Source organism: Lepisosteus oculatus, chromosome 4, assembly GCF_040954835.1.
Source record: "Lepisosteus oculatus isolate fLepOcu1 chromosome 4, fLepOcu1.hap2, whole genome shotgun sequence".
Taxonomy (NCBI): domain Eukaryota; kingdom Metazoa; phylum Chordata; class Actinopteri; order Semionotiformes; family Lepisosteidae; genus Lepisosteus; species Lepisosteus oculatus.
Window position 1 is genome coordinate 56,145,784 of NC_090699.1, and position 26,285 is coordinate 56,172,068.

Sequence of the window (26,285 nt, forward strand, 5' to 3'; positions counted from 1 at the left end):
AGCCGGAAAAAAATGTCTCTTTATGGCAGTTTCAGAAAAACATGGCCACAGTCAATATACTGTATGAAGGCAATGACTGTAATCATGAGAAGGCGCTGCACCTGACCTGGATGCAGAGGGGAGGGAGACGGATAGCAGGTCGTCCGCGGGGATGGTGTTCCCACAGGGGCTGCTGGTGGGGATGGGCCCTGGCCTCACCAGCGTCACTCGCACCTCCTTCCACTCCTTCGGCAGCTGAAACGCACACGATTACAGAATCACCTTCTCCGCCAACACCTGCTTCAGCCGCGGCACCCTGTCCAGAGGTCAGGGGGTTGGAAATAAAAGCTTGCGTACCTTTTCCTCAAGAAACGGAAAGACGGTTTGTTCTTGTTTCGTTTCTGGAGCAACGTAGGGGGAAGTGTTCTGTCTTCATCATAAGATTTGCAAATGGCGAAAGCAGATAAGGGCTGTGCAGTCTAGAGAGATTTCACTGGCATCACCGCGGGCAAGATAGCTGCAATTCTTCCTGCCCTACCTGCCTCAAAGTCAAGTGCAGCCTTCTGGAAGTAATATTCTGTAAGTCACTAGCCTGACGCAGACCTGAGAGAAAAAGTCACCCGTACCTGGGGCTCATACCGGATGAGCATATCGTACTCCATGGAGAAGGGAATGTTGCTGATGTAGAATTCCAGGGTGCTGCCCTCAGGAACCTTGACGAAACCAGTACCAGTCCAGGATGGGGGACGGCCAGGCTGGAGCTCCCTCTCCACCACTGAGCAGCCCTGTTCAAACAGCAGACTCAGGCACACTGGAGCTGCAGCACGCACACACTGCACTGCTCCTCTGTGTTGCCATCCTTGCTGACACTTATGACAGTAACAGAGGTCTGGCAAACGTTGCATCCAAGATACGGGACACGTTAGTTATCCTTGGAAGTATCTGACGTGTTACGGAGGCAGACACGCATTCATTTCTCGTTCTTGTTATCTTGCAAAATTATTTTACTCTTCAGTATATGCGAAACGTGAAAAAAGAGGAGACTCTCAGCTACAAAGTCATTGGTTTCTGGTACAATTATTATTTACGTCCAATGAAAAGAAAATCTGATTCTCATTCTGACAAAAGTCCAAATTTTAAGAGAACCTTTTGTCTTTCCCAGTGATTATTAGAAAATACAGAAGTCAGAAAACCATTTATTTAGCTCCGCAAAGAATTAAGGTTTCAGTTAAGAAAGTCAATGGGAGTTCCTCTCCAAAGAAACACGCTGTAGACCACAAAATCTTCTTGGGGCCTCTGTTTGAAGCGTCTCCCTGACAAAAGTGGGTTTACCTGGCCTATGTGTGAAACCTCAGCCTCATAGATGTAGTGGTCCAGAGCCATGAAGTAGAACCCCGACTCCACCTGGGAACACTGGCGACCCGTCATGTGACTGCGACAGCGGCACTGCCCAGTCTCCATGGAGCAGCTGAGGAGAGACCAAGGGGTCGCCTTCAGACTTTCAGCCAATCATAATGCTGAAGTCATCCAGGAAGTCATGAAGAAGCACCCTCGCTTCTACAGAAGGTGCAGATTCACCCATCCAATCGCTAATTTTATAACCACTTTAGCAAGTACAGGGTTGCAGAGGAGCTGGAGTCTATCCCAGCCAACAACGGGTGCAAGGCAGGATACAGGAAGGGACGTCAGTCCACTGCAGGGCAGACACACAGACACAAAAAGGTTTTTGGACTGCTGGAGGAAAGCAGAGCACTCAGAGATCCACGCAAACACGAGGGGAAGATACAAACTCCACACAGATAGCACCCCAGGACCTGAATCCAGGGCCGCATGTGCCACATGCTGCCCAGTGCAGAATCAATTATGTTCAATTTACTGCCGAAAGAAATGAGGATTGTTTTAGATCAAATTGCCTGCAGATACTGTACATAGATTCTCTAAATGAAACCACACTTAACACAGGACATATTCACAGTATGTGACATATTAATAATATAATGTATAGGATCTCTTTGCTTTTCAAGGCTTAAACTTGTAAAAATAGCAAAGCTAATATGAGTAAATCACAAAATCCTGCACAAATCCATTTTTTTAACCATATTCAAACATTGCTTTTTAAATGTATTTCTGTGCTGTGCTATATGCCTTTTTTATATAGAAACAGCACTCCAGTTCACATTACATTTTCTCACTCCTTTTTCAAATTTAAACATACTGCTCAAGTTTCGCATTACTTCAGCAGGGCTCCTTCACATATCTGCAAGATTCATCATTAGATTAAATAGTGTGCAGTGAAAGCCAGCCTCTGTTTATTAGGGGGGGGGTGTCTTATAGGACTCTCTGTTTAACTTTGTTTATTGGGAGTCTTTCATTAATGGGCATATGTCTGTTTTAGTGGGTGTCTCTTTAATGGGGTCTATCTGTTTACAAGGAACCTCTCATAAAAGGAGTCTGGACTTAATGGTGTTTCTCTGCTTATTGGGAGTCTTTCATTAATGAGCATATCTCTATTTTAGTGGGTGTCTCTTTTTAATGGGGTCTGTTTAGAGGGAACCTCTAATAGGGGTCTCTCTGATTAGAGGCAGTCTGTTCTTAAAGGGGTTCCTCTGTTTATTGGGAGCCTTTCATTAATGGGGTCTCTGTTTAGTGGGCGTTTCAGTTTAGCACAAGCCCCTCTCCTGGCAGGGAACTCTATTTAGCAGGATCACTCACTGGTTGTCAGTGGCTCCACCCACATCGCAGTCACATGCTCGGCAGCCATGAAGGTCATGACTCAGCGCCCAGTGCTCAGGCTAGAAAAAGGAGCAAACAGTTTAGGAACAGCAACCACATTCTACTTTGTCACTTCAACCATTCTTGTTTTCCAAATCCTGTATTCTAAACACCTATGTAAAAAACACTGGCTCTTAGTTAACAAAGAGAAATTGGATTTACGACTTTGAGTGTTTAATAACAAAATTAACCATGGTTTAAGTTTAACATTACAGTATAAGACCATACAAACTAATTTCAACCTACTGTTAAGTAATTGACCATGTGACAACAGATGTATAATCTCATATTCAAGCAGAATATGAGATTATACAGGTGGGGCTCCCAAATGCTCTGATAAACAGTGTGGCTTTGTATGAGACTTGTACATAATACTTCAGAAGCCCACTAAGTAAAAGGGGGTTTGTTTAGTTAGCCAGATTGAATTCAATTTAGTTACAGTATGTATTAGTAACTCTAATTACAATTAGCGTGAAAGCAGACTCCAGAGACACAGGACTAAAGCCTTGAACTAAAATTAGATTAAGTTCCCAGTATGGAATGAACTTCCCTGGATAGTGTTACTGGCCCACATAGGAAATGAGGGATTTGCAGAAGGGATTTAGAGAAGCAGATTTTTAAAATGAAGTATTTTCTTTAAAGTAAAAACTACATATAAAATTACCAAGGATCTTCCATGTTTTAAGCTTTAAACCCAATTTTAAACTCAAAGAGGACTGTACAGGTATTTAGTTTTTCAGATTGAACAAAAGTATTGTTGTTTTCAGGCGGACTGGCACTTTTGACGTGTCCAAAATTCCATGTTGTTTAAACAAAAAATAAAGATAAGGTGTGAAATGCAATTCTTGGCCAGTCGTCGCATTTTCTTTGAATAGCCTTCTGATAACCTCGACCACTTTTCCAGTTTCTCACCCTAAACTATGCAGTGTGAATCAGATGATTCACATCATCAGTCATAAAATGGTCGTGAAGTTCATCAAATAAGAGCAAATTGAAGGAATTATTAGATAAACGAGAGGAGAAACTTATGCTTGGACAGCCTCATTGTAACACTCCAAAGCCCCACTGCAACCTCAGCAGGTGTGCAGGATGAACAGGTCATAGCAAACACCTGTGCCCCACATTACCATTTTAAGAGTAGGTATTCAAAACTGGCATAGAGGCAGCTGGAGCTCCTACCAGACACTGGTTGCAGTTGTGGCCAGTGACCAGACGTTTGCAGTAGCAGTCTCCACTGACAGGGTCACACTGAGCTCCTTCAGACACGGTGCCCCGGGGGTCACACTGACAGGCTGGGGGTCAGACATGGAGAAGCACTCTAAGGTTGAGATTACACTCAAACAGCTCAAACAGGTGCCCTGAAGCACACATCCACTCTATGCTACTAAACATAGACTTCCAACACTCATATTATAGATGTTAGTAAATTCGCAGAAAAATAAAAGCTACTTAATGTTTTGATCACCTGTCTTTTCAAGTTTCTCACTCATTTTTTTTTCCATAGGAGCTCAACACTAGAAAAAGAACTATAAAGAAGGGCTCCTTGACTGATATTAAAATGGACTTCCATCTAAATTCACACAGATGTGATCATTAGTTTCTGTTAACAGAACGAGTAAGTAAGAATACCAAGCTTTGAGAAACAAAACCAAGATCAGCACTAATTTGTTTGTGCCTGGTTTATTTAAGCCCTACACATACTGTCCACAGCTGTCTATATTTTTCTAAGAATATGGGAAAAGCCTGTGCTGAGAAAATCATGATTATGTATAAAATGTCTACAGTGCTCCATTTCTTATAAAACAACCCATTATGTACAGAATCACATAAAACAGCAAAGATGGGAATTCAGGAGTTCGTGCAGGCAATAAACAGTATGTGACCTTTTACATTTTCTACCAAGAGGTAAGTGTTTATTTTGGTGATGTGAAGGCGATGTCAGCCTGGCATTATGAAAAAGAACCTGTCAATCTTCCGGAGTCATGTATTGTGTTTTTAATCATTCGTGACCAACTCACATCGAGACCTTCTTTTGACTTTGATATGGTAATTGACTGCGTTTGTTATTTCGATTTTATTTTTTGTGCATATTAAACTCCCCTACTGTAAAATTAGTGCACTGATCAGTATCTGTGTGAGATGTCTGGGTCCACTTAGCAAATAAATAATAATTTGGCCTTGGAATAGCAGCAAGGTTTGCGGCAAGCCATAGAATTACAGTAAGTGTTTGGAAAGATTGTAATAATAATCTTTCTCTGGCCTTGAGCTGAGAATAAAGTCCCGCAAGTTCATCTCCTCTGAGGCAACTCCTTAGGAATGTTGCTGAGACTGGACTCTGATAAACAGGATTGACTTATCACCCTTTTGCAAGTATCCTGACTGATGAATTCATATTTTTCTCTTGTATTGGTTTATCCGGCATGCTTGATTATTGTATTAATACAATTCTATAATATAATCTCTGAATGCATGTGTGTGCTGTACAGTGCTCTTTGTCCTGATTGATTAATTCCTAGTAGCCATAAGGTATTACTGCTCCAAACCCCTGAATCGCTACAGCAGCTCTGCCTGTGCCCCTGCAATGTCCCTTACTCACGCTGGCAGCCCTGCGCGTTGTCGGCGCTCAGTCCGAAGAAGCCCGGCTTGCACTTGTCACAGCGCGGCCCCTCCACGTGGTCCTTGCAGCGGCACTGGCCAGCGATCATGCCCAGGGCTGAGTCGTCGTGCCCGTCACAGATCCCCCCATTCAGAGAGCCATCTGGGTCGCAGTCGCAGGCTGTGGACGGGAAGAGCTTCCGTGACACACTGGCGCTCACCAGGGAGAGACACTGGCGTGGCACCAATTGTTTTCTTGCACTGATGGTGCAAAACAAATTAATGTCAAGTGCAACCAACCAATCAACCAATCAAAGTTTATTTATCAAATGCACAACGATACAGCGTGCAGCAGTAGTTGCTGGCAATTAAATGTCTTTAAATGTAAAAGGCATTCCTTGTACTTTTTTGAACTGGAGAATGTCATTTGCAAGACGAAAAAAGAATTAGTAGAAACTCAGCTAGGAAGATTTTGCAAAGCAAGACATACTGAAGATTTCCAGCTTTTTCGTATTAAAGGGAAACTGCAACGCTATTTTCATATTTTTGGGTTAGAAAAAAACAGCCTTGATGAGTGCATTTCAAACTGCAATGAAAGTAAAATGCATACAGTAACTTGTAAAACCTCTTATTTATACCACATAATAGACAAAATGTCCAGGTACGAGCAGTACCATGTTCTGCGATTCAGAACGAGGCAACCACACTTCAGATGATGTGTGCGGCCCTATGACATGGTAAACAAGCAGGCTTGTGAATTCATCTCTTTTAATCCGCTTGAAATATTGCTTTCGATTTTGAGGCGGTAACAAATACTACTTACGTGTTAACTCTGCATGCAGATCACGTTGGAACATTTCTGCAACGAAGCGTTTGCTGCACAGCCTGTATTTATTCGCTCGTACATCGCATTACATTAGTCATTACAGAAACTAGTGAGCAGGAAGGGCCACATTGTGTCGTAATTCGCGAGAGCTCGAATATAAGTTTGTGGCAGCATGGCAGTTCTTTCACAAAGATCCCGATTTTGTGCTTAACTCGAAATGTGTATATTTTTTCGAATAACCAGTCTGAGAAATTGAGACTGCAGTTCCCCTTTAAGGCTTACAGAACTAGACAGAGTAGGGGAGTTTGTGTAAGGACACTGACCCGAGGGAGGCTCATCTCCTTCACCTACCCACACAGACGCCGGGGTCTCTGATGTCCCGGGAGGGGTCCTGGTAGTAGAAGGGTTTGCACATCTCGCAGTTGCGGCCCATGGTGTTGTGGAGGCAGTCGTCACAAACGCCTCCGCTCACATTCCCTGTGGCCTGGTACACCGCCATGTCAAAGTGACAACGGCTGGAGTGACCATTGCAGTTGCATTCTAAAAAGCGACAAGAGCACACGCTTAGACCTGCCTGGCTTGTGGCCACACTTCACCTTTAATGTTTTGAGCTGCTTTACAAATACAGAACACCGGAAGATTATTTTCCAAGACCTCACCATTATAATTTCACAAAAAAAAGCTGATGACAACATTACTCGGTTCAGGCTCAATGTCTTAGGAATGTTGTTGACACTAGACACTGAGAAACAGGATTATTGATATCTCTTGTAATCACTGGGTGACTATCAGCCTTTTGTATGTATTCTTACGGATCCATTCATACTGTATATTCTGTAAAGGATGGAAAATCAGAAAGTACAATCTGGTTGGGGTGTTGCATTAATATCATATTATATTAAAACAAAAGGACAAATAGCTTTTCTTTAATTCTACTAACTACTACCCAAAAAATTATAATGTGTCCGCATTTCATTGACTAGTCTTATTCCGAGGCTCATGTTTTATTTCTGAAGAGATCTATTTAGGAATATAGGGCAAACTGACATATTTCTAGCAACATTTTCTAAGTTTCTTCAGCTTCAGAAAATCCCATCCGAGTAAAGCAACATTCACTCGAGATACAGTTTCCACTAGAGATGTTGAACTTCTTGATGCTTTAGCTGTTGTTGGATTAGCTTGGAAGCTGCTTGACTTCTCATCCGTGTTGGACCCTGAACACAACCCTGGAAACAAAGGCCTTATTCATCAATATAAATAAAATACTGCCTGCCAGGCTAAGCCATCCAGGGCCCTTTTGGATAATGGAGAAGAAATGTTCAAGAAAGTACTACAGGAACTTTCAAATTTCTACCCCGAAACGGGGGTGTGACACCTCAGAGTTCTACGGTGCTGTTTTCTTAAGGGGAAGCATAAAGGTCAAACGTCACAGTGGCGGTCCAGACTCACTCTCACAGGCGTTGGTGTTCCGGCCCTCAGCAGGCCTCCAGGGCCGGTCGTTGTAGAAGTCTTCACACTGTTCGCAGTTCAGGCCCTTCGTGTTGTGCTTGCAGACACACCTGCCATGTACCTTGGAAACACATTCCACAAGAATCGATTGCGGTTCCCCCCCAAACATTTCCGAATTGCCTTCCTTGCCTTTATTACCACCAGCTCTTATTATTTTGCTGTTTATTTTGTTTTATTCTAACAATCCAGATTGCAGAAGAGTAACCTGGTTCTTATGCCATTCCTATATTGAAAATCAGATGTTACCATGCAGCATATACTGTATGTATCTCATGTCAACACCAGTACTAGAGTTTTCTGGATAATTTCTGTAAGTCAATGTCAGACCCGCCCCCTTCCAGTGAACAGAATCACAGGGACACCTTCAACAAGTGCTCTCCACAAAACCCACAGGATTCCACAATAATACTCATTTTTCACTCAGTTCATATATAATTTAGAGGGAAAGAAAGCAAGACTCTAACTGCACAGTTTCCAATACTAGAGCTTTTACAACCTAAAAACTGCAGGGTTTTGCTTTTACATGAACTCCCAATGCGATTTTATGCACATTTACTCCAAAACACTAAACTTCAAATACCCAACACCTGGTACTAGTTAACAACAGAGCGTGCAGCTTATAAAATCAGAATGGGCTCAGACTGCTATACCAGGGGTGCCTTGTTGTTTGTGATGTGTCATTTGGATCTGGATTAATCTATGTGCACAGCACAGGACCTTCACATGCAGAGCGCCACACGGCCCTCACCATGCCCTCGATGTCATCCCTGATGCCATCGATGGGGGCACACTCGGAGGCGTGGCCATAGCAGAAGCAGTTGCCCCGGACCACCAGCTCATATATGGCGTAGTAATACTTCTCCTTGATCTCCACGCGCGAGTCCAGCAGGTTGTCTCCCAGCGTGTGCAGCTTGGTAAAGTTCACACGCAGGTTGGTGATCTTCAGCTGGTCTGGAGGGAGCGGACAGGAAAAGGAGATTAGACCTGAGAAGGTGCCTTGGCGCCCTCCTCGCATGGAACACAAGAAGTCGGGCAGCCCATTTCCACAGGGGTGACACTCGGAACACACACGGCTGGGAGGTTAGAAAACTGAGCTCATTGCAAGTTGCCTACCAGCTCATGAAATGTTTCCCCTTTGCATGATGCATGATGCCAAAATGTTCATTTCTAAACATGGTCAAGTGTTTCAAATATCTTAGATATCCCCGTTTAATGTATCAAATTTGAACTGTCCCTATTGCCTTATCGTCAAATCCGGAGATACCCGCTTAACGTAACACAACACAGACGAACCGCAGGGAAAGTTTGGAATCTACAGAAGGACAACCATGCTTGAATGCTTTGAAATTGAGCACGGTATAGCACACCGGTTTAAGCCCCTAAAAGGAGCTCTTTCCTAACATCTGTATTTTCCAAAATGTGCTGTGATCCAAGAAAGACATAAAACAATTTCCATGACACTTCTGCAAGCATTATGGAAGAGAATGTTCAGATATCTCCCTGACCTCTGCTAAACCACACTTCTGTTCACAAGACATGCACTACCAGCTCAATCGCTGAGTTTCCTGCTTGAGGGAAGCACCCAAAATGAGACCGCAGGCAGAAGGAACTGGCAGCCACCCAAACATAACAGGCCCAAAGTTTAACTATACATGGGGAAGGTAGCAGAGCCAGGCAGAACAAAACAGATGTGAGCATCACGAGGGAAGAAACATAAACAGAGTGGCTTGGCTACTGTTTGTTTGTTAAGACTTTAAATATGGACGTAATCTAAATACCAGAGCCTACAGTAGTTCTGTCACAGTCCATCTATTCTCCATACATTATTCAGAAAAGTTATGTGAATTGTAATATCAAGATAATTATGAAAAAATAGATACTCTCTCTGAAATATGAGCTTTGACAACCTGAATATTCCACTTTATGGCCAATTATATTAAACATGCCCTTGCTATTTGGAAGAATATTATACAAAGAGTATCATGAGAACATCATCAAATGCTCTCAATTAAAAGCAATAAATGTTAAATTTTGGCTTTTAAAAAGCTGTTACATATAAACACAGGCATTTAAATCTGTGTATATATAAAAGGCAAGTAGTATGCATTGTATACAGTACAGTGTATGCAGTATATTGTATAAAAGGAGAGAACACAATTTAGAACGATAAAAACTCCAATGCACTCAAATAATACAAACATTTAAAAATAAATAAGAAGATGACAAACTTCAGATGAAAGATATTACAGAATATTAAAGACTCTTCAAACACCACTATCATTACAAATTAATCAGAGCAACTTTGCACTTGTCATTTTATGAGATCGATTTCAGGACCTTGACAAGACAGAAAACAAGTGTATATTCCAGGTTATCTAGGGCTTGTAAAATAGATATAATATTAAGTTCTCTGAAATGTCTTGATGTCTTCAAGCAGCCAGTCACACAGACAAAAAATAAATAAAATGAATTATTTGGTCATCATGCTAGCTTTTATGTTTTGTCACACTTAAACCCATAGGTTATTATCCGTGTTATGATTCCCCCACAATAAATGCCTTACAAATGAGACCCACAGTTACAGTATGTCTGAAATGGACCCAGTGGAAAATGAGAGTATTTACTCCTCGTGTGGGTAGACCATAAAGAAAGTATAAAAAAACAATAAAACAATAACATTAAATATATCGACACGCCTTTTCTTATCTCCCCACATCCTTTCTCATAGGCTAGACTGTTTCCCCACGGCAGCGAGTGAAGGAAATACAATTCATTTCCTTCACATAAGGAAGTTTCACTTAAGTCTTGCTAAAACAATAAGACAGGAATGGAGACAGTGGAACAAAGCTACTGTACTTACATACAGCCATAGCAGAACTAAAGTTATCAGGCAGAGTTTATTGATAGAAGCTGAAGGGTGAAACCTAACAATGGATCTGTTCATTATCCTTTGCCACCTTAAAACTCATCTTTTCATATTGCACCTGAGAGTGGTACACCCTGTCTACACTGACTCCCACAATTCATCATCAGAGCTGCATTTGATCTTGCTGTTCACCAGCTGTGTTATTCATTCTGTGCCTTGTAATAAATGACTTACTTCAATAGCTAATGATATAACAAAATATTATTATAGGGCTCTATCTCAGCAACTATGTAACTGAGTTTAACTAGGTTGCAGTTGCCTATGGAAAATGTGATGGTTCATCATATAAATTATAATATGATTATTGTACAGTACATGCTGTATGTGACTCTGGGTAAAGATGTCTGCAAAAATGTAAACGAAACCACACAGACAAACTACATATCTGGAACTGTACTATCAGACCATGTCAGACCATAATTCATTAAAAATCCATGTAACAAGAAATGGAGGTAGTGTAAATAAAAAGAAATCCATCCTAAATGTAATCTCCACATACAGTATCTCTACATTTCTCCTGGCTCGAATGGTACAGCTGGAAACTCAATTATTGCCTTTCTTCAAGACAACAATTTTTTGAATGTTCTGCAGCCACCAATGTACACTAAGCAAGCAGATTCCATTTATTTTATCCAACCATCAAACTCTGCTGTAGCATATGAAATAAAATCTTACTCCAGCATGTACTGCAAACTCAGTTTTAACCTGTACAGGATACTGAAATTCAGCTCTCGTTTTTCAATTTTTCTAGGTAAAATGTGTTTCTTATCAGAACTTTCACTGCCTGTTTGTTAGAGTTTAAGGTAAACTACTGATAGACACAAAGAGAAATTAGTAAATAAGTTTGCACTTCTTCTTGGAAAAGAAACCAAAACAATTAAACAATTTCTACAATTGCAGCTAAATGTGAGTCCCATTTTCTAAAACAAGTGTAATGTTTCAATGCTTAAACAATTTTTCAGTTTTGTGTTAAGTTAAAACATAGATGGCAACTTTATTAAAGAAGATAAACAGTTCTTCTGACCACAGAATGCCCAATAAGATCTGTGTTTGTTTCTCCCAATGATGCAATGCAAACCAACACCCCCCTCACTGATTCAGACTGTACTTACTCTGAATGTTAGGGCTGTAGGGGTCTTTTATCGGGATGGATGGATCTAAAACCCTGTAAATCACCTTGAAGAAAAAGAGAACAGATTTTCTCATTAGAAGGGAGCGCAGTGAAAACGTACTAGGCAGTGCTTCCACACAGAAACAATAAAGTTTAAAGATGAGACCAGGGCGTGCAGTTCAGCAGAGCTCTCCACATCCTTACCGCCGATTTAACTCTGTCCAAAGGCCATATTTAATTTTCAGACACCTATCTATATCTGTGCTGCTCACCTCTCCCTCAGTAGAAGGTTCGATGTCTGAGTACCTTGACTCGCAGATCACGTCATCCACCTTGCGCTGGGGACCATGGGAGATGCCAGGGAAGACGCTGGCACAGTCATAGGCAAAGTAGCGGTACACCTGCCAGGTGCGCCCAAAATCACCCGAGCGTTCGATCAGCATGGCCGCAGGGCGAAACGTCTGTCGAAAAAAAGAATGGCCAAGATTCACAATATTTCTGCTTCAACTGTTGCCGTTTTCCAATATTGTCTTTGCTATAAAATATATATATTATTGTACAGCACCATGACACATAGTATAAGAAGACCTATAGGTGTCGTGTGTAGCACTTTATTCATATATGGTCACTGAAAAGAAACAGTGAGAGACGCTGATTTGAAAATGTATCCTTCATCACATCAACAGTTTATTACTCCTAAACAATGAAATAACAGAGCAATAGCAGCATCCTTTCCTCTTTCTGGGAAATGGTGTCAGGACAGATAGGCAGATCTCTGCATTGGCAGATCTAAATTCTCCAGAACGAGGTGCAGGAACAAGACTCGGGGTGACTGGAGCAAAGACTCACCTTAAAGGTCATGATGAGGTGAGTGAAGTGGAATTCAGCCTCCAGGTCCAGCTGGACACTGACTTCAGACTTACCTAAAACCACAAACCAGACATGAGAATGTCAGCCTGCTTTTAAAGCTTTAATTAGCATTATTAACTGAATCACAATGGGGAAGCCATCTGGTGATCCCTTTTGCTCTAAGGACTGTTATCATTTCTTTCATAAAGTAAAGATCATATTCTGACATCAAAGATTACTTGGCTTAATTTTCCTACTCCCACACCATGACTATCACACATTTCATCCACTGGGCACATGAGCTACTGATGGCATCCATCCACAGCTAAATGTTTGCATAGACAATCATGAATATTCTGCACTGTTCTATACTGTAGTGTATTTGAGTGAGCTTCTCCTCATCCCACTGTCCAAAGCTGTAGACAGAATGAATTTATGAGTTCCAGAGAACATGCACTTACTGTGCTCATTACAATTTACAGCATGATTCTACAGTATGTCGTGTTCATGTTGAAATGACGTTTAATAACTATGCTGCCGGCTATGGGATCAGTTAAGACTTATGATCCATCGTAAGTAAATACTTTAAAAAATGAAATGTCTGTCTATTAAGATTTGCCTGGAAGGCATCCTCAAACGGGAATGTAATTCATCTGATAAGATCTTGCCACCCATCATCTGAGGACAGGAGAGACTGCACTGAATATACTGTAATCACTAAATTTCTCAATCTATGGTCACATTAGTCAAAGTAGGAACTGTAGGGATGACTGCTAGTTCACCCACAAATTTGTTGGATTATACATTTTAGCATCACTGGTATTATTCAAAAGACAGGGAATAAAATTGAAACAGCATTTACAAAAATCTACAGCTTTTATAATGAGCCATGAACTGTGGTTAACCTGTGCTCATGCGAGACCAGAAAACAGGAAGGAAATGTGGGCTTTTTTTTGGAAGTCAGGCCCATGAATGGCGCTATTTTTCCACTGGTTGCTCCTTTATAAGTCCCCGTGTTCCTAAAAGCAGAGTCATTACGTTCCGAAGCTCCCCGACAGAGAGACAATGATTGGATTGATCGCTCGGGGCAGCCCTGCCATTCTTGGCACCTCGTCCCGGCAGCGCCCCTCCAGCCCGGAGAGGCCAGGGAAACGGCGGAATCTCACAAGGACAAGGCCGGCATTGACAGAGCGGCAGAAGCTTCTGCAAACAAACCCCACCGCGACAGCTGCCCACAAGGGCACAGCGCGGTGGCATTCGGAACAAGAGCCTTGAGGTCACAAGCTCTGAAAGCCTTTTTTGTAGCTGGCCAGCAGATCCTTTTGGAAATCACTTAAATCAAACAGTCAATAAAAGTGGCTATTTCCAGTGCACTGACCTTTATAATGTTCAGTACAGTCCATCGCAATGTGAAGGGCTTTAACATGGGTATAACTGTACATCTTTAGTCCCTGTTTGAATGTGGGATTCATGATGAGTACCATTAAAACTGACAATACCAACCATATTACACTGTATTAAATATACAGGGGGGTGAAATCAATATGTTTAAATTATCTTTCCCTCTGTGATCTTCCGTGCAATAGACTGGTGTTCAACTTTGGGCAATGTAATGAACTGGTGTTCTATATGGTGCCCTTTGATAGACTGGTGTTCTACCTGGTGCCCTTTGATCAACTGGTGTTCTACCATGTGCCCTGTGATAAACTGGTGTTCTACCATGTTCCCTGTGATAAACTGGTGCTCTACCTGGTGCCGTGATAGACTGGTGCTCTACCAATCGCTTTTGATCAACTGGTTCTTCCATGTGCCCTGTGAAAAACTTGTATTCTACCAAATTCTCACAGAATCACCTGGTATACTTTTAAGAAAGACGGTGAGTTGCTGCTTTTATCCAGTACAAGTAGCTTTCGAATAAGAAATGGATGGATTTAGAGAAAAAATGCACCGTCGTGAGCAATAAAAAATCAAGCAAATCTTTTTGCTTTAATGTCACAGTTTTGTATTTTTTTCTCATCTGAACATGAACGATGTTAAACAAAGTACTGTACATGGAAAGGGCAAGATCCCAAATAAATATGCCACAGTGAGACATTGGAATATTTCTCTATGGGCGTCTTTCAGATGAGATATCTGTTAGAAACCTTGTATACCTGCAATGCTGTCACTGCATTCATGTTCAGTGCAATTCAAAGACGCCTTTTTTAAGGTTGTGCTTAATGCTGAAATGAAGCCTAGTCTGTAATTAATAACATCTGTGTTAGCTCAGCAGCATGAGTAATTGACGACATGGTGCATTTCTGTTCAATACAAGGGACAGTGCCTTTGAAGTGAATCCAAGGGCTTTTAATAGTGGGCTGTTGTAGTTCGCAGCTCAAGAACAGCAGTGAAGAGCTGTCAGGGGCCAGACAGGCTCCAAACTTACTGAGCTCTCCAGCTCCTAAAGAAAATCCTCTCATCCCCTGTCTCATCAGTTTTTTATTTAGAATCACCAATTATTTCTGTTATATCCACGCAATTTGTGTGTTTTTTCATGCTTACAGTAATAGTCCTCACCACTGTGCACAGAAGAGAACTAGGAAGTATGGAACGATTCTTCCGACTAACTTCTACCACTAAAAAAACTACCACCATCTTTTGATACATCACAGGTACCACCACACTGTACTGGGGGCGCAGATTGGATGGGACAAGAACAACATCCCTCACCAGCAGCACTACATGCATGCAAATGCCCAGGAGGCCACCAGTGGTCACTGTATTTCTAAGAGCCAAGGGGACATTGACTGATTATTCTCACCTTACCTTTGGTGGTGTTCAGCCAACTGTGTGCCAATGCACACAGTTGGTTAATGATACAGCCCAGGCTCAAACGCATAATCACAAAGCACCTTTATTGGTTGAGCCACTCCAGTTTCCTAACTTCGCTGTGCTTCCTATTTCTTTGTCAATGTACCGAAAATCCCTTGAAAATCTCTTGAAATCAACTAAATATGAATTTACTGTAATGATTAAACAATACACTGAAATGTTTTTGAAACATGGTTTGGAACTGTCCCTTTGAAAGACTAGAGTATTTTATTCAATTTAACTCTTTTAGATTATTATCTATTTTCTGTCTACTAAAATTAAGATATTTTGCTGTTTTTTTAGATTCTGTACAACATTGAATCAAATCTGGGAAAGAGATTTACTGTATTACTATTGACAAACTCATTACAATGTCAGTGGAAATACACACGAATAATGAGGCAGCAAATGTAAAAACGTCAGACTCGAAGGGAATTCTAACTCTGCCCCTGAAAGCTTAGACACGAGGCTTTTTAACGTGAGAAATCCTCAAGCATTTCATTGGCAACAGGTGTGAAGAGCCGCACAAACCAAAATTGCTGACCATTCTCAGACTGCCACCAGGACTTCTTGCGATGTGGCTTGAAGGTGGTGATGACATTCTCAATGCGGTGACTGATAGTGTTGTATACGGGGTCATAGGGTCGCCTTGAGTCACAATGGAAACACTTCTTCTCATCCTAAAGACACAAGACAACAACATGACAATCTATAGGTAAAACCTTTGCCAATGCTTTTAACTTCTAGATATACAAATCTGTTTTTGCTAATTATAATTCATACTATATATAGTCCATACAGTATATGGTAGTGTTTTTGCTCATGGTTGTAAAAGGCCCCTTCCAAATGTCTTGTGAAGGAACACTTATTGCGAGTATAAAGTTGGTGTTTAGGATTCCTCTCAACGTAAATCAAATTGTCAGTGTTTTAGTCCCCCTAATTTCATGGTTATTGTGAGATGTGAATGAACACAGGATTAAGCAGTGACCGCATCAATGGATCGAGGAAATTATTTTTAAAAAATGCATAATTATGTTTAGTATAAACAGACAGTAGTCCCTTAAGCTTTACTATCCAATCTTACAGTCAATAAACTTGTGTAAATTTCCAAGCAAAATGAAAAAGAAGATTAAACAAAATATTGGAAATCAAAATACTGTAATTATGTAGATACTTTGTGGTAACTTTCATGTCAAAATGTCAACAGCAAGTGGAAGTCTCACTTCTCCAGGGTAACTTCTACTGTGATGTTTAACTAGAGCTGTTGCCTAGGTGACGTGAGGCCCAGTGAACCTGCCTGTAGGTGGCTGACAATGCAGTAGGGCTCTTTCCTCCGCAGGCCACAGGTGGATGAGGCCTTGAGATTCTTCTCCCTGCCCACCAGCAGGTCCCCAGTGGCTGGGTAACAGCTGCCATGGCTGCAGCCATGGGCCAGGTCAGGCTCCTGGGCAAGACAGCTGGCCAGGGCTGAAACAAAAAAAGAACCATTACCTCCAAGGTCCCGGAAGATAGACTGAATTGTTGTGCTTACCATGAAATAGGAAATGAGTGTATTTCAGGATTATGTGAAACTGCTAAGTAAATCACAAGCCAGATACTGTAACCTTCTAGTTTCAAATCATGGAGATAAATTAGGTGGTCTGAAACATTGTTTTCCTTTAATAAAGAGAATAATGCTACAGTTTTTTATAATATATATTATAATATAGTATATTCAATATATATACATTATATAGTATAGCATAATTTACAAATTGTTAATAAACTTGTTTGAATGTTTGAATGAACTTTCAAGACAGACAAGTTCAATGGTTAAAAAAACAAATTTTAGAAATCTATAACAACATACAGTAATAAGGTGTAATGTAAAGGGTAGCAGAACATACTCATTCTTTCTATACTGCATTCCTATTGCAAACCAATGGGGTTGTTTCGATGCAACTATGCAACTCAAATTCATAACCAGCCACAACTGAAACAAATTAGCTTGATACAGTACAGAAATCATTGACAAACAAAAAAAAAGCAGCTTTCAGTTAGGCAGATAATGGTTACGTGCCCTATTGAGGGGAAATGATGAACTCTGACCTCGTTTCCATAATGTTCTATAAATCATGCTCACTTCTCTCTTTTTGCAATTGATAACCATCTTTCCTGCTCAGAAACACTGGGAGTTGAGGTACTAAACAAATAGCAAATCTTTATTTCATTAGATAAATCAAATGAGAAAAAAATATTTACAATGTTGACCCTGAGAGTATCTATTTATACAGTTTGCCGTGTTGATTGGACAATGAAGCACTTTGCTCAAGGGCACGACAGCAGTTCCTCAACTTGGATTCAAACCCACAACTGGCCAGTAACAGGGCCAGAGCCCGAGCCATTCTTCCCCAATTCTCTGCAATGCAGAGAGGTGGAGTGCCTTAAGATGATACTAACATTTAAGACTTTCTTCTCAATTATGTTTCTTAAATATTACAAGGTAGCCATAATAGAAACATAACTTTTTTCATTTTTTTTAAATAACAATGTATGGAAGCCCGTTTCCGCCAGGGAGTAAAAAAAAAACGCGCTATGGTATCTCAGAATTACGACTTAGTAAGTCAGAATTCCGACTTAGTATCTCAGAATTGCGACTTAGTAACTCAGAATTCCGACTTAGTAAGTCAGAATTCCGACTTAGTATCTCAGAATTGCGACTTAGCAACTCAGAATTCCGACTTAGCATCTCAGAATTGCGACTTAGTAAGTCAGAATTCTGACTTAGTATCTCAGAATTCCGACTTAGTAACTCAGAATTGCGACTTAGCATCTCAGAATTCCGACTTAGTAAGTCAGAATTCTGACTTAGTATCTCAGAATTGCGACTTAGTAAGTCAGAATTCCGACATAGTATCTCAGAATTGCGACTTAGCAACTCAGAATTCCGACTTAGTAACTCAGAATTGCGACTTAGCATCTCAGAATTCCGACTTAGTAAGTCAGAATTCTGACTTAGTATCTCAGAATTGCGACTTAGTAAGTCAGAATTCTGACTTAGTATCTCAGAATTGCGACTTAGTAAGTCAGAATTCCGACATAGTATCTCAGAATTGCGACTTAGCAACTCAGAATTCCGACTTAGTATCTCAGAATTCCGACTTAGTAACTCAGAATTGCGACTTAAAATCATTCATAAATCGTACAAGATCTAAAGGCATGGAGAGTTGTATTGTCAAGTGCCCTGATAAAAATCAAATTAATGCAGGTCTACAATAGTTTTGCTCGTTATAATCCCTACACGGTTTGCAAGATGGACACCATTATAGAGGACTTATTTTGTCGTGGTTACACAAACCATGAAATTTTGGTGTTATTGGAGGAATCACACAATGTAAAACTGAGTCTTCGGACCTTGGAAAGAATGCTGTGTAAGAATCAGCTCTGGCGAAGGCGAAACAAGACAGATGAAGCGGAGGTCGCCTCATTCATACACCAACAGCTACAGACTTCTGGCAGACATCATGGCTATCGGTGGATGCACCAAAAATGCTGGATGGCAGGGATAATAACGGATAGAGAGACTGTCCGTCAGTTACTGCGCCTTATGGACGGGCGAGGAGTAGATCTGCGTGCGCAAAATCGCCTGAGGCGCCGGCAGTATTACAGCCGCGGACCAAACTATGTGTGGCATATTGATGGGTATGACAAATTAAAACCTTACGGGATATGCATCAACGGGTGCATTGATGGCTTCTCGAGAAAAATGATCTGGTTAGAAGCATACAAAACCAATAATGACCCACGAATTATTGCTGGTTATTTTATAGACGCTGTCTATAAAAACAACGGTCTTCCACAAAGAGTACGACTTGATCATGGAACCGAAAACACCCACGTTGCTGTAATGCAAAGGTTTCTGCGCGAAATGAATGAGGATAGCACAGAATGTGTCACTCTTGGCCCAAGCACTGGGAATCAGAGAATTGAACGCTGGTGGGCTACACTAAGAGCACAGTGCAGTCAGTTTTGGATGGACCATTTTGAACAGCTGAGAGAAGATGGGCATTTTGTTGACACCTTCATCGACAAATCACTCATTCAGTTTTGTTTCCAAAACACCATACAGGTAAATGTAACATACCTGTCATTACAGATTTTGATATGAATAGTAAAACATAACATTCTACTATGTTTCATACTATTATACTTATTAAAGATCTCTTCTTTGAGTTCCATAAAGTGATTTAACAAACCTTATTTCAAAACAATTGATTTCTATTGTGTAGGAGGAGCTCAATGAAGTGCTGACTGCCTGGAATAATCACAGAATAAGGCCAACCCACAACCCTCGCGCTCCCAGTGGACGACCTTCAGTGATGTATGCTGCCCCAAGTTTATATGGCGCACAGAACTATTTGCAGGCAGTTGACCAAATCAAAGTCGATATCTGTCGAGAAGACTGTTGTGTAAAGGACTACCCCTGTGATGAGGATGTCTTCCATCTTTGTGTTGAACTGATGGCTGAACAGAACCTTGCAATGCCAGATGATGTGTTTGAAATCACTGACCTTTACTTAAGACTACGTGAAATGGTCCTCAATGGGCTGGACCTTGAGTAGGAATAGGAGAATAGGGGACTTTGCACTCTCTGGATAAGATAAACTGCTTACAAATGTGGGATCTAGGTATAAGGGTGTTTTGTTTTTCTCAAATGCCACAGCATTTGATGTTACACATTAAAAGTGGTAAAGATGTTACCACTTTTAATGTGTTGTCTTTAGATCTGATTTAACATTGAGTGTGAAATAGGATGAAACAAGGAACAAATGAAAGTAAATGTGCCAAAAGATGCAAACAGTGTAAACAATCTTTAATGGACTATAGATAATGTTCACACATAAAAGCAACCCAACTTTGATTTGACAATAACATTATCTAACATTATATGAAATGTTTGACAATAACATTACCTCACCTCTCTCATTTCCTTTCACCAAATGCAATGTAAATATAGTACAAATAATATTCACTAAACGCAAGGCATTTGAACTCATCTGCAATCTTGATGTTTCATAAAAATGTCAGACAAAATCCACAAATAGCCAAACTAGTCAAACACAAATAAAAAAATTCAGATTCTGCAAAGTTACCGCTACCCCAAGAAACATCTAACTGAAGAGTTAATGACAAAGATTCATTCTAAATCAAGTGTTGACCAAAGTGAGCACTTAGAATTCATCTTTGCCATGAACTGTCCAGTTATTGTGCAAATAAACTCTGCTGCCATATTGTGACTAAATTACATAAAACGCAAAAGTTGTAACATTATTAGACACTACATGGCACCAGAGTTTATTGGCACCAAAGTGTTTGGTAGCTTAGAGAATGCACATCACTCAAAAAAGAACTTTTATTAAACTGCATCACCATATTTTTTTAAGGTGAAAAAACATCCATTAGTTTCTCACTCAATATACTGTATGAACAATCAGTCTAAAAGAAATTCTTGTACCAAAATGACAAAAATAAAAGTGCAATTTAACCTGAGACTTTTTAATTTCTTCAGTGAAATTATGAACATTCTATCATAAGTACACTCAAAACTCAGTATATCTTATATGCTTATATGTGTAAAGGTACAGACTTGGTCAGATGGCCTTTAAATGTGAATAAGTATACTTTACCAAAAGTTTTGAATGGTGAAAGATGCACATATTTCTAATCTTTTTAGTCTGTAGGTCGACAGACTAAAATACTAAACTATGTCCATTACCCATATATTACTTTCCAAAATTTTGTTCATTTCACACCTGAAGTCAGGATAGCTATCATAATGAATAGACACTCTCAAATAACAGCCACATGTATGTGCCATAGGTCTTCTCTCAAATCCTTGCATGTGTGTGAAGTCAACAGTTACAGTCTTGCCGAGAAAAAGATCTGAGCCTGTGCAGAACCTCAGGAACAGAGACTGTTTCCTTCCATCACACTCTCGCAGGTATGTTGTAATATGCTTTGATATTTCCTTTTCCTGTGCATTCATTGTGCAGGGAAACTTCAGTGACCGTATGATTTTCCTTGCCGTTGGCTGCAAGTTTTCATACACAGTTTCAATTTCCTCAAGGGCTTTGCTGAGGGGAGCGAGTACACTTTCCCACTGTTCGATAACATAAGCAGGCTCTTGAATAAGGGTTTTGTGAGCCAGTTCTTGCAGAATTTGTTCAATGTTGTGTGCATTTGGCATTCTTCGGCAGCTGTAGTTGTCCAAGATTTCCAGTAATTCATCTTGGTCAGAACTGTTGAAGTCTCTGCGACAACATTCCAAGGTATAACGGTCAGATTCTGAGACATACTTTAGAAAATTGTCAACAAGATCACTCTTCACATATCCAAGAGCTGCCTGTTCCAAGATTACAGGAGCAAGCTTGATGGGCAAATACTTCTGTTTCTGCCAACCAAAAGAAATAATTTTACCTATACTCTGCCACTTTTTTTTGCCATAGTCATGTCGGAGAAATGGTATCTTGAAAGTGCTGCCTGTTGTACATTGTTCGTAGAATTCATGCCAGAATTCAGAGAGGCAATCTCTGAGAACACCTCCATCATCGTATCCATTCTCATACTGCCCATTTGGTAGTAGAAGCTTTACTTGAATTTCTGATTGAGTATATGAAAGGCGTTCATCAGTGAAATGTTCAATAAGCTCAGATAGTATCTGGCTGCGATGGACAACAAGGATTTTTTTGTCTGGTTCCCTGAGTTCTTGTGCCAGAGGCAAAGTGTCTTCTAGACTTTGTTCTCCCATCTCAGAGAGGTCTCCATTGAAAATTGTAATAATATTGCTATCCTCCACATTTTCCCCAGTAAATATGGTAGAACTTTGCTGAGCTAAACTGGAATCGTCTGTGACATCTGCAGGATAAAATTGTGCCACGTCATCACTGCCTAAGTTCAAATCATTTCCAGTATTTCCAACATAGATGACATCTAATGTTTCTAATTCCAATGGTGGATCAATTTGTGAGTCTGTAGAGGGAAAATCCTGTGTGTTTTCCTGTGAGTGATCTGCAGTGTTTGATTCTTGCTGTGTCTCCACACCACCACTGTCATGTTTCTTTTTGGTTGACAGATAGAACCTCATGATAGTTAACTTTGAGGCTTCATATAGAGCTCCCACTGTACTGTCCTCATCTAAGGAAACTTCTTGATAATTTGTCAGATCCACCTCAAACTCAGAAATATTTCCATGTGCATTCTTTCCATCTGGGAAAAACAAACGTATTGCCTCCGTTATGAGGTCTTTTTTTTTCCAGTCCTTTGAAACACTTAACTTTCGTGTTCCACCACCCTTTTTGGTTCTCACCTGGATAAAGCCTCCTTTTCCTTCATCATACAGCATCCAGCCCAACTCCACTTTCCTTACTTTCCTCTGTGTGTTCACCTCTTGATGATGAGTGATGTTTTCTGGATGCTTACACTTTTTTCTTTTATTCAGTTTTGACTTCAGTCTATCAAAAAGCTTTGATTTCCTACTGTTGGGCTCTTTTTCGTGTCTCCTACAATATCCCATCACTGCCAATCTGTCTCCATAAGATGGCAAATAATCCCTCATCTGTTCATCTGTCATTAACATCAGGACACTGGCATCAATCTAAAAATGAATAGTGAATTATCAATTTTCAGTTTCAAAATACCATACTTAAAGCATCATTTTATGTGGATCAATATGCTGATACTGGTTTAAGGAAATAGTCCATTCGGGATTGTGGAGGTACTGTATGCAGTGAAAAAATCTACTATACGTGAAAATATCAATATACTGTACAGTACTGTGCAGAAGTCAGAGACCACCCTTGCATTTATTTAATTTCCAGTTCAAACAGCCATTCAGTGCAAATTATTTAGTTTTTGGTGTCAGAAAATAATGCAAGAAACATATATTTGACAGAAGAGTACACTAAATATAATATCAAATCTATCAGTATTTAATTTGCCCACTCTTTACTTTTGTGCACCCTTCAGGCACTTTAAGTCTTCCATCCTTCCAATCAAACAAGTTACAACTGTGTCCTCCCAACACAAGTTGATCCCAAAACTGTCACTGACATTATATTAGAACACTTTCCATTAAAAGTGACACTAACATTCAAACAACTACCCAAACACACCGTAGCTGCCTTGCACATGTCTTTGTCATGTCCATCTGAAATGGCAAGAGGCGATATTTCTGATAAGATTAGCTATAAAGATAGTTCAGTTCAGTTGAGAACATCACCATCACATAGACAGAAGTTAACGTTTTGATCACTCTTGCATCAGATCTGAAAAAAATCCACAAGTGTTTCTGTCAATACTTCCATTGTAAGAAGACAACACAATGCTATGGGTCTGAAGGGATGCGTATCTGTCAAAAAGTCACTATTTGAAAAGGAAATAGACAAAAGAGAAGTAAATTTGCCCTAGAACACCAAAACTGGACACTTGAGATAAGTAAGGTTTTATAGATGATGAGTTACAGAGTGGATTTGGATTTGAACCAGCAGAAGCAGAAAATACAACCAACTTCTAAGACTGAAATTTGGGGGTGTTTACAAGAAGCATGAAAAAATATCCCAGTGGATTTATTTGAAAAACTCAAAGAAAGTCTCCTGTAAATAATGGAAGCTGTAATAAAGGCAAAGGGTGGACACGCTAAACAATGAAAGATCTGACATTATATTTAGTTGTGGATGCTTTTGTGTAATTTTGTGTTAAATATATGTTTCCTGGAATAATTCCTGACATTGAAAAATAAATTAATTGCACTTAATGACCGTTTTGACTGGAAATGAAATAAGTGAAAGGGTGGTCTCTGACTTTTCACAGTACTTAAAGTGCTGTTAATATCTACAGTAGGTCAGTGGGAGTTAGTTATAATAAACATGAACACATTCATTCTGTTAACTACCTTTTCTTCCTTCATTTTTTCGATAGTGGACTCTGGAATGTCCCTCTCCCTGAGGAAATCGATAAGATCTTCCATCCTGGAATTGTGGCCTAGGAAGCACACATGGGACAGTGGTGCAGCATTGATTAGTTAGCATAGTGTAATTACCTAGCCTCCTGTTTGCCCAGACTCCAACAGTATGCATTATAGTACATTTAGAAGTAGTCCAGGACAGGCAACGATGACCAACACTCGCCACACATTTGCATTCACAGGGTGCACATACAGTAGGTCACACCCCAAGGGTATGTGAATGACAAATGTAGAGTAGGCTTTTCAATTTAATCTGACTTGTCACACACAGTATGCATTCACAGGCAGCACCTCACTCAACTAATCACTGTCTATAGAACACCCGGTTAGCTTGAGCTCAAAGATACAGATTTGATACAGTCTAAACTCTGCAGAAAGTTATATCTCTTGAAAGAGGGTTGGTCAATACTAACCTAGTGACTAGTTTTAACCTACTGTACTTTACCTTGTAATCATCTTAAGAGCAGCTAACTTATCAAAAAGTTACAGAAAGCTGAATTAAACCACAGCTGTAAAAACATGTTCTGTAAACCAAAAATTGATATAACTAAGTTTTGGAATTGTTACTAAACACACACGAATGTCTTCATTATGATAACGGTTGTTTTGTGCGTGTCACTTGGTAATTTACAGCCTTAGGAAGCCGAAAAGACCGGATGGAGGGTTTGTAAAAATTAGACCGTTGTGCCTATCAAAGTCCGGCTCGGGAGACACACGGGCCGCTCCCATGGCAAGACGTTTGCGACAGTTTAATGTAGCCTGATCATGTTTAGTAAACATAAACATGCTTGTGATCCTGGTATGTTTCTGAGAGATACGCAATCACAGAATTGTATCTGAGCAATTAGACGGAGAGATACTGGGGTTTGTCCAAGTACATTATTGGAAGGATATTGAAAATAAATAAGCATATCAAATCTCTTAACGTACATAGGGGGAGAGTAAACAAAAATAATAAAAGACGTTCCCTTTAATGTATGTCTGTATTGTTACGGGTTTCATTAATTGTATCGAAGCAAATTTATGTTTTGATCGTGAATAGGCGACCCCAGATTGACTCGCGAAGAAGCTCATAGCACCATCCTCGCTCATATGGGTCCAAAGCTAGCTATGTTACTGTGCTGAAATAGCTGCTGGTAAAGTGTTTGCAGGAGCTGCCTTGTACTAACGGACGAAACCCCCACAAGTGTATAGGCCTACTGTTAGTTTTGCCTCATTAATTAGGTCGCACTTGAAAAGGTTAAATCGATCAACCAAAACCATCCAAGTAGCTCTTGCATATGATTTTTTTTTTACTTAGCTACGTTAGTCTATGTACAATTTACGCAGACGTTATTTAAGTCTGTGAATTGTATGAAGATATCAGTAGAATGTGGCACTGTACCTGGATTCAATTGTGAACAGTAGATTTCCTATGCCAGATGAGCAACCTACTGTACTTTCATTGCTGGCGCCAGAAGTGACGTCAAAACTGTGAGACTTGAAGTCGGAATTCTGAGTTGCTAAATCGCAATTCTGAGATACTAAGTCGGAATTCCGAGTTGCTAAGTCGCAATTCTGAGATACTAAGTCGGAATTCTGAGTTACTAAGTCGGAATTCTGAGATGCTAAGTCGCAATTCTGAGTTGCTAAGTCGGAATTCTGAGTTGCTAAGTCGCAATTCTGAGATACTAAGTCGGAATTCTGACTTACTAAGTCGCAATTCTGAGATACTAAGTCGGAATTCTGACTTACTAAGTCGCAATTCTGAGATACTAAGTCGGAATTCTGAGTTGCTAAGTCGCAATTCTGAGATACTAAGTCGGAATTCTGACTTACTAAGTCGCAATTCTGACTTACTAAGTCGGAATTCTGAGATACTAAGTCG

General features: G+C 40.2%; 1 protein-coding gene and 1 long non-coding RNA gene across 3 annotated transcripts in view; both read right to left on the reverse strand.

The window, feature by feature from the left end:
• lamb2 (laminin, beta 2 (laminin S)) overlaps window positions 1-26,285 on the reverse strand; it is a 58,650-nt gene that overhangs the window by 18,684 nt on the left and 13,681 nt on the right. For both annotated transcript variants that reach the window (XM_015347972.2, XM_015347973.2), the window contains exons 3-16: window positions 16,715-16,884; window positions 15,962-16,097; window positions 12,568-12,641; window positions 11,991-12,179; window positions 11,720-11,783; window positions 8,430-8,632; window positions 7,622-7,742; window positions 6,524-6,712; window positions 5,348-5,527; window positions 3,931-4,043; window positions 2,692-2,771; window positions 1,312-1,447; window positions 606-764; window positions 107-234 (exon numbers count right to left, since the gene is read on the reverse strand). In XM_015347972.2, coding sequence (XP_015203458.2) covers window positions 107-234; window positions 606-764; window positions 1,312-1,447; window positions 2,692-2,771; window positions 3,931-4,043; window positions 5,348-5,527; window positions 6,524-6,712; window positions 7,622-7,742; window positions 8,430-8,632; window positions 11,720-11,783; window positions 11,991-12,179; window positions 12,568-12,641; window positions 15,962-16,097; window positions 16,715-16,884 — 1,942 coding nt within the window. The remainder of the gene's footprint in view (window positions 1-106; window positions 235-605; window positions 765-1,311; window positions 1,448-2,691; window positions 2,772-3,930; window positions 4,044-5,347; window positions 5,528-6,523; window positions 6,713-7,621; window positions 7,743-8,429; window positions 8,633-11,719; window positions 11,784-11,990; window positions 12,180-12,567; window positions 12,642-15,961; window positions 16,098-16,714; window positions 16,885-26,285) is intronic.
• On the reverse strand, window positions 20,959-25,839 carry LOC138238440 (uncharacterized). Its single transcript, XR_011189482.1, has 3 exons — window positions 25,803-25,839; window positions 24,347-24,435; window positions 20,959-23,050 (listed from the first exon to the last, which is right to left on the reverse strand). It is a non-coding gene; the product is annotated as an uncharacterized lncRNA (long non-coding RNA).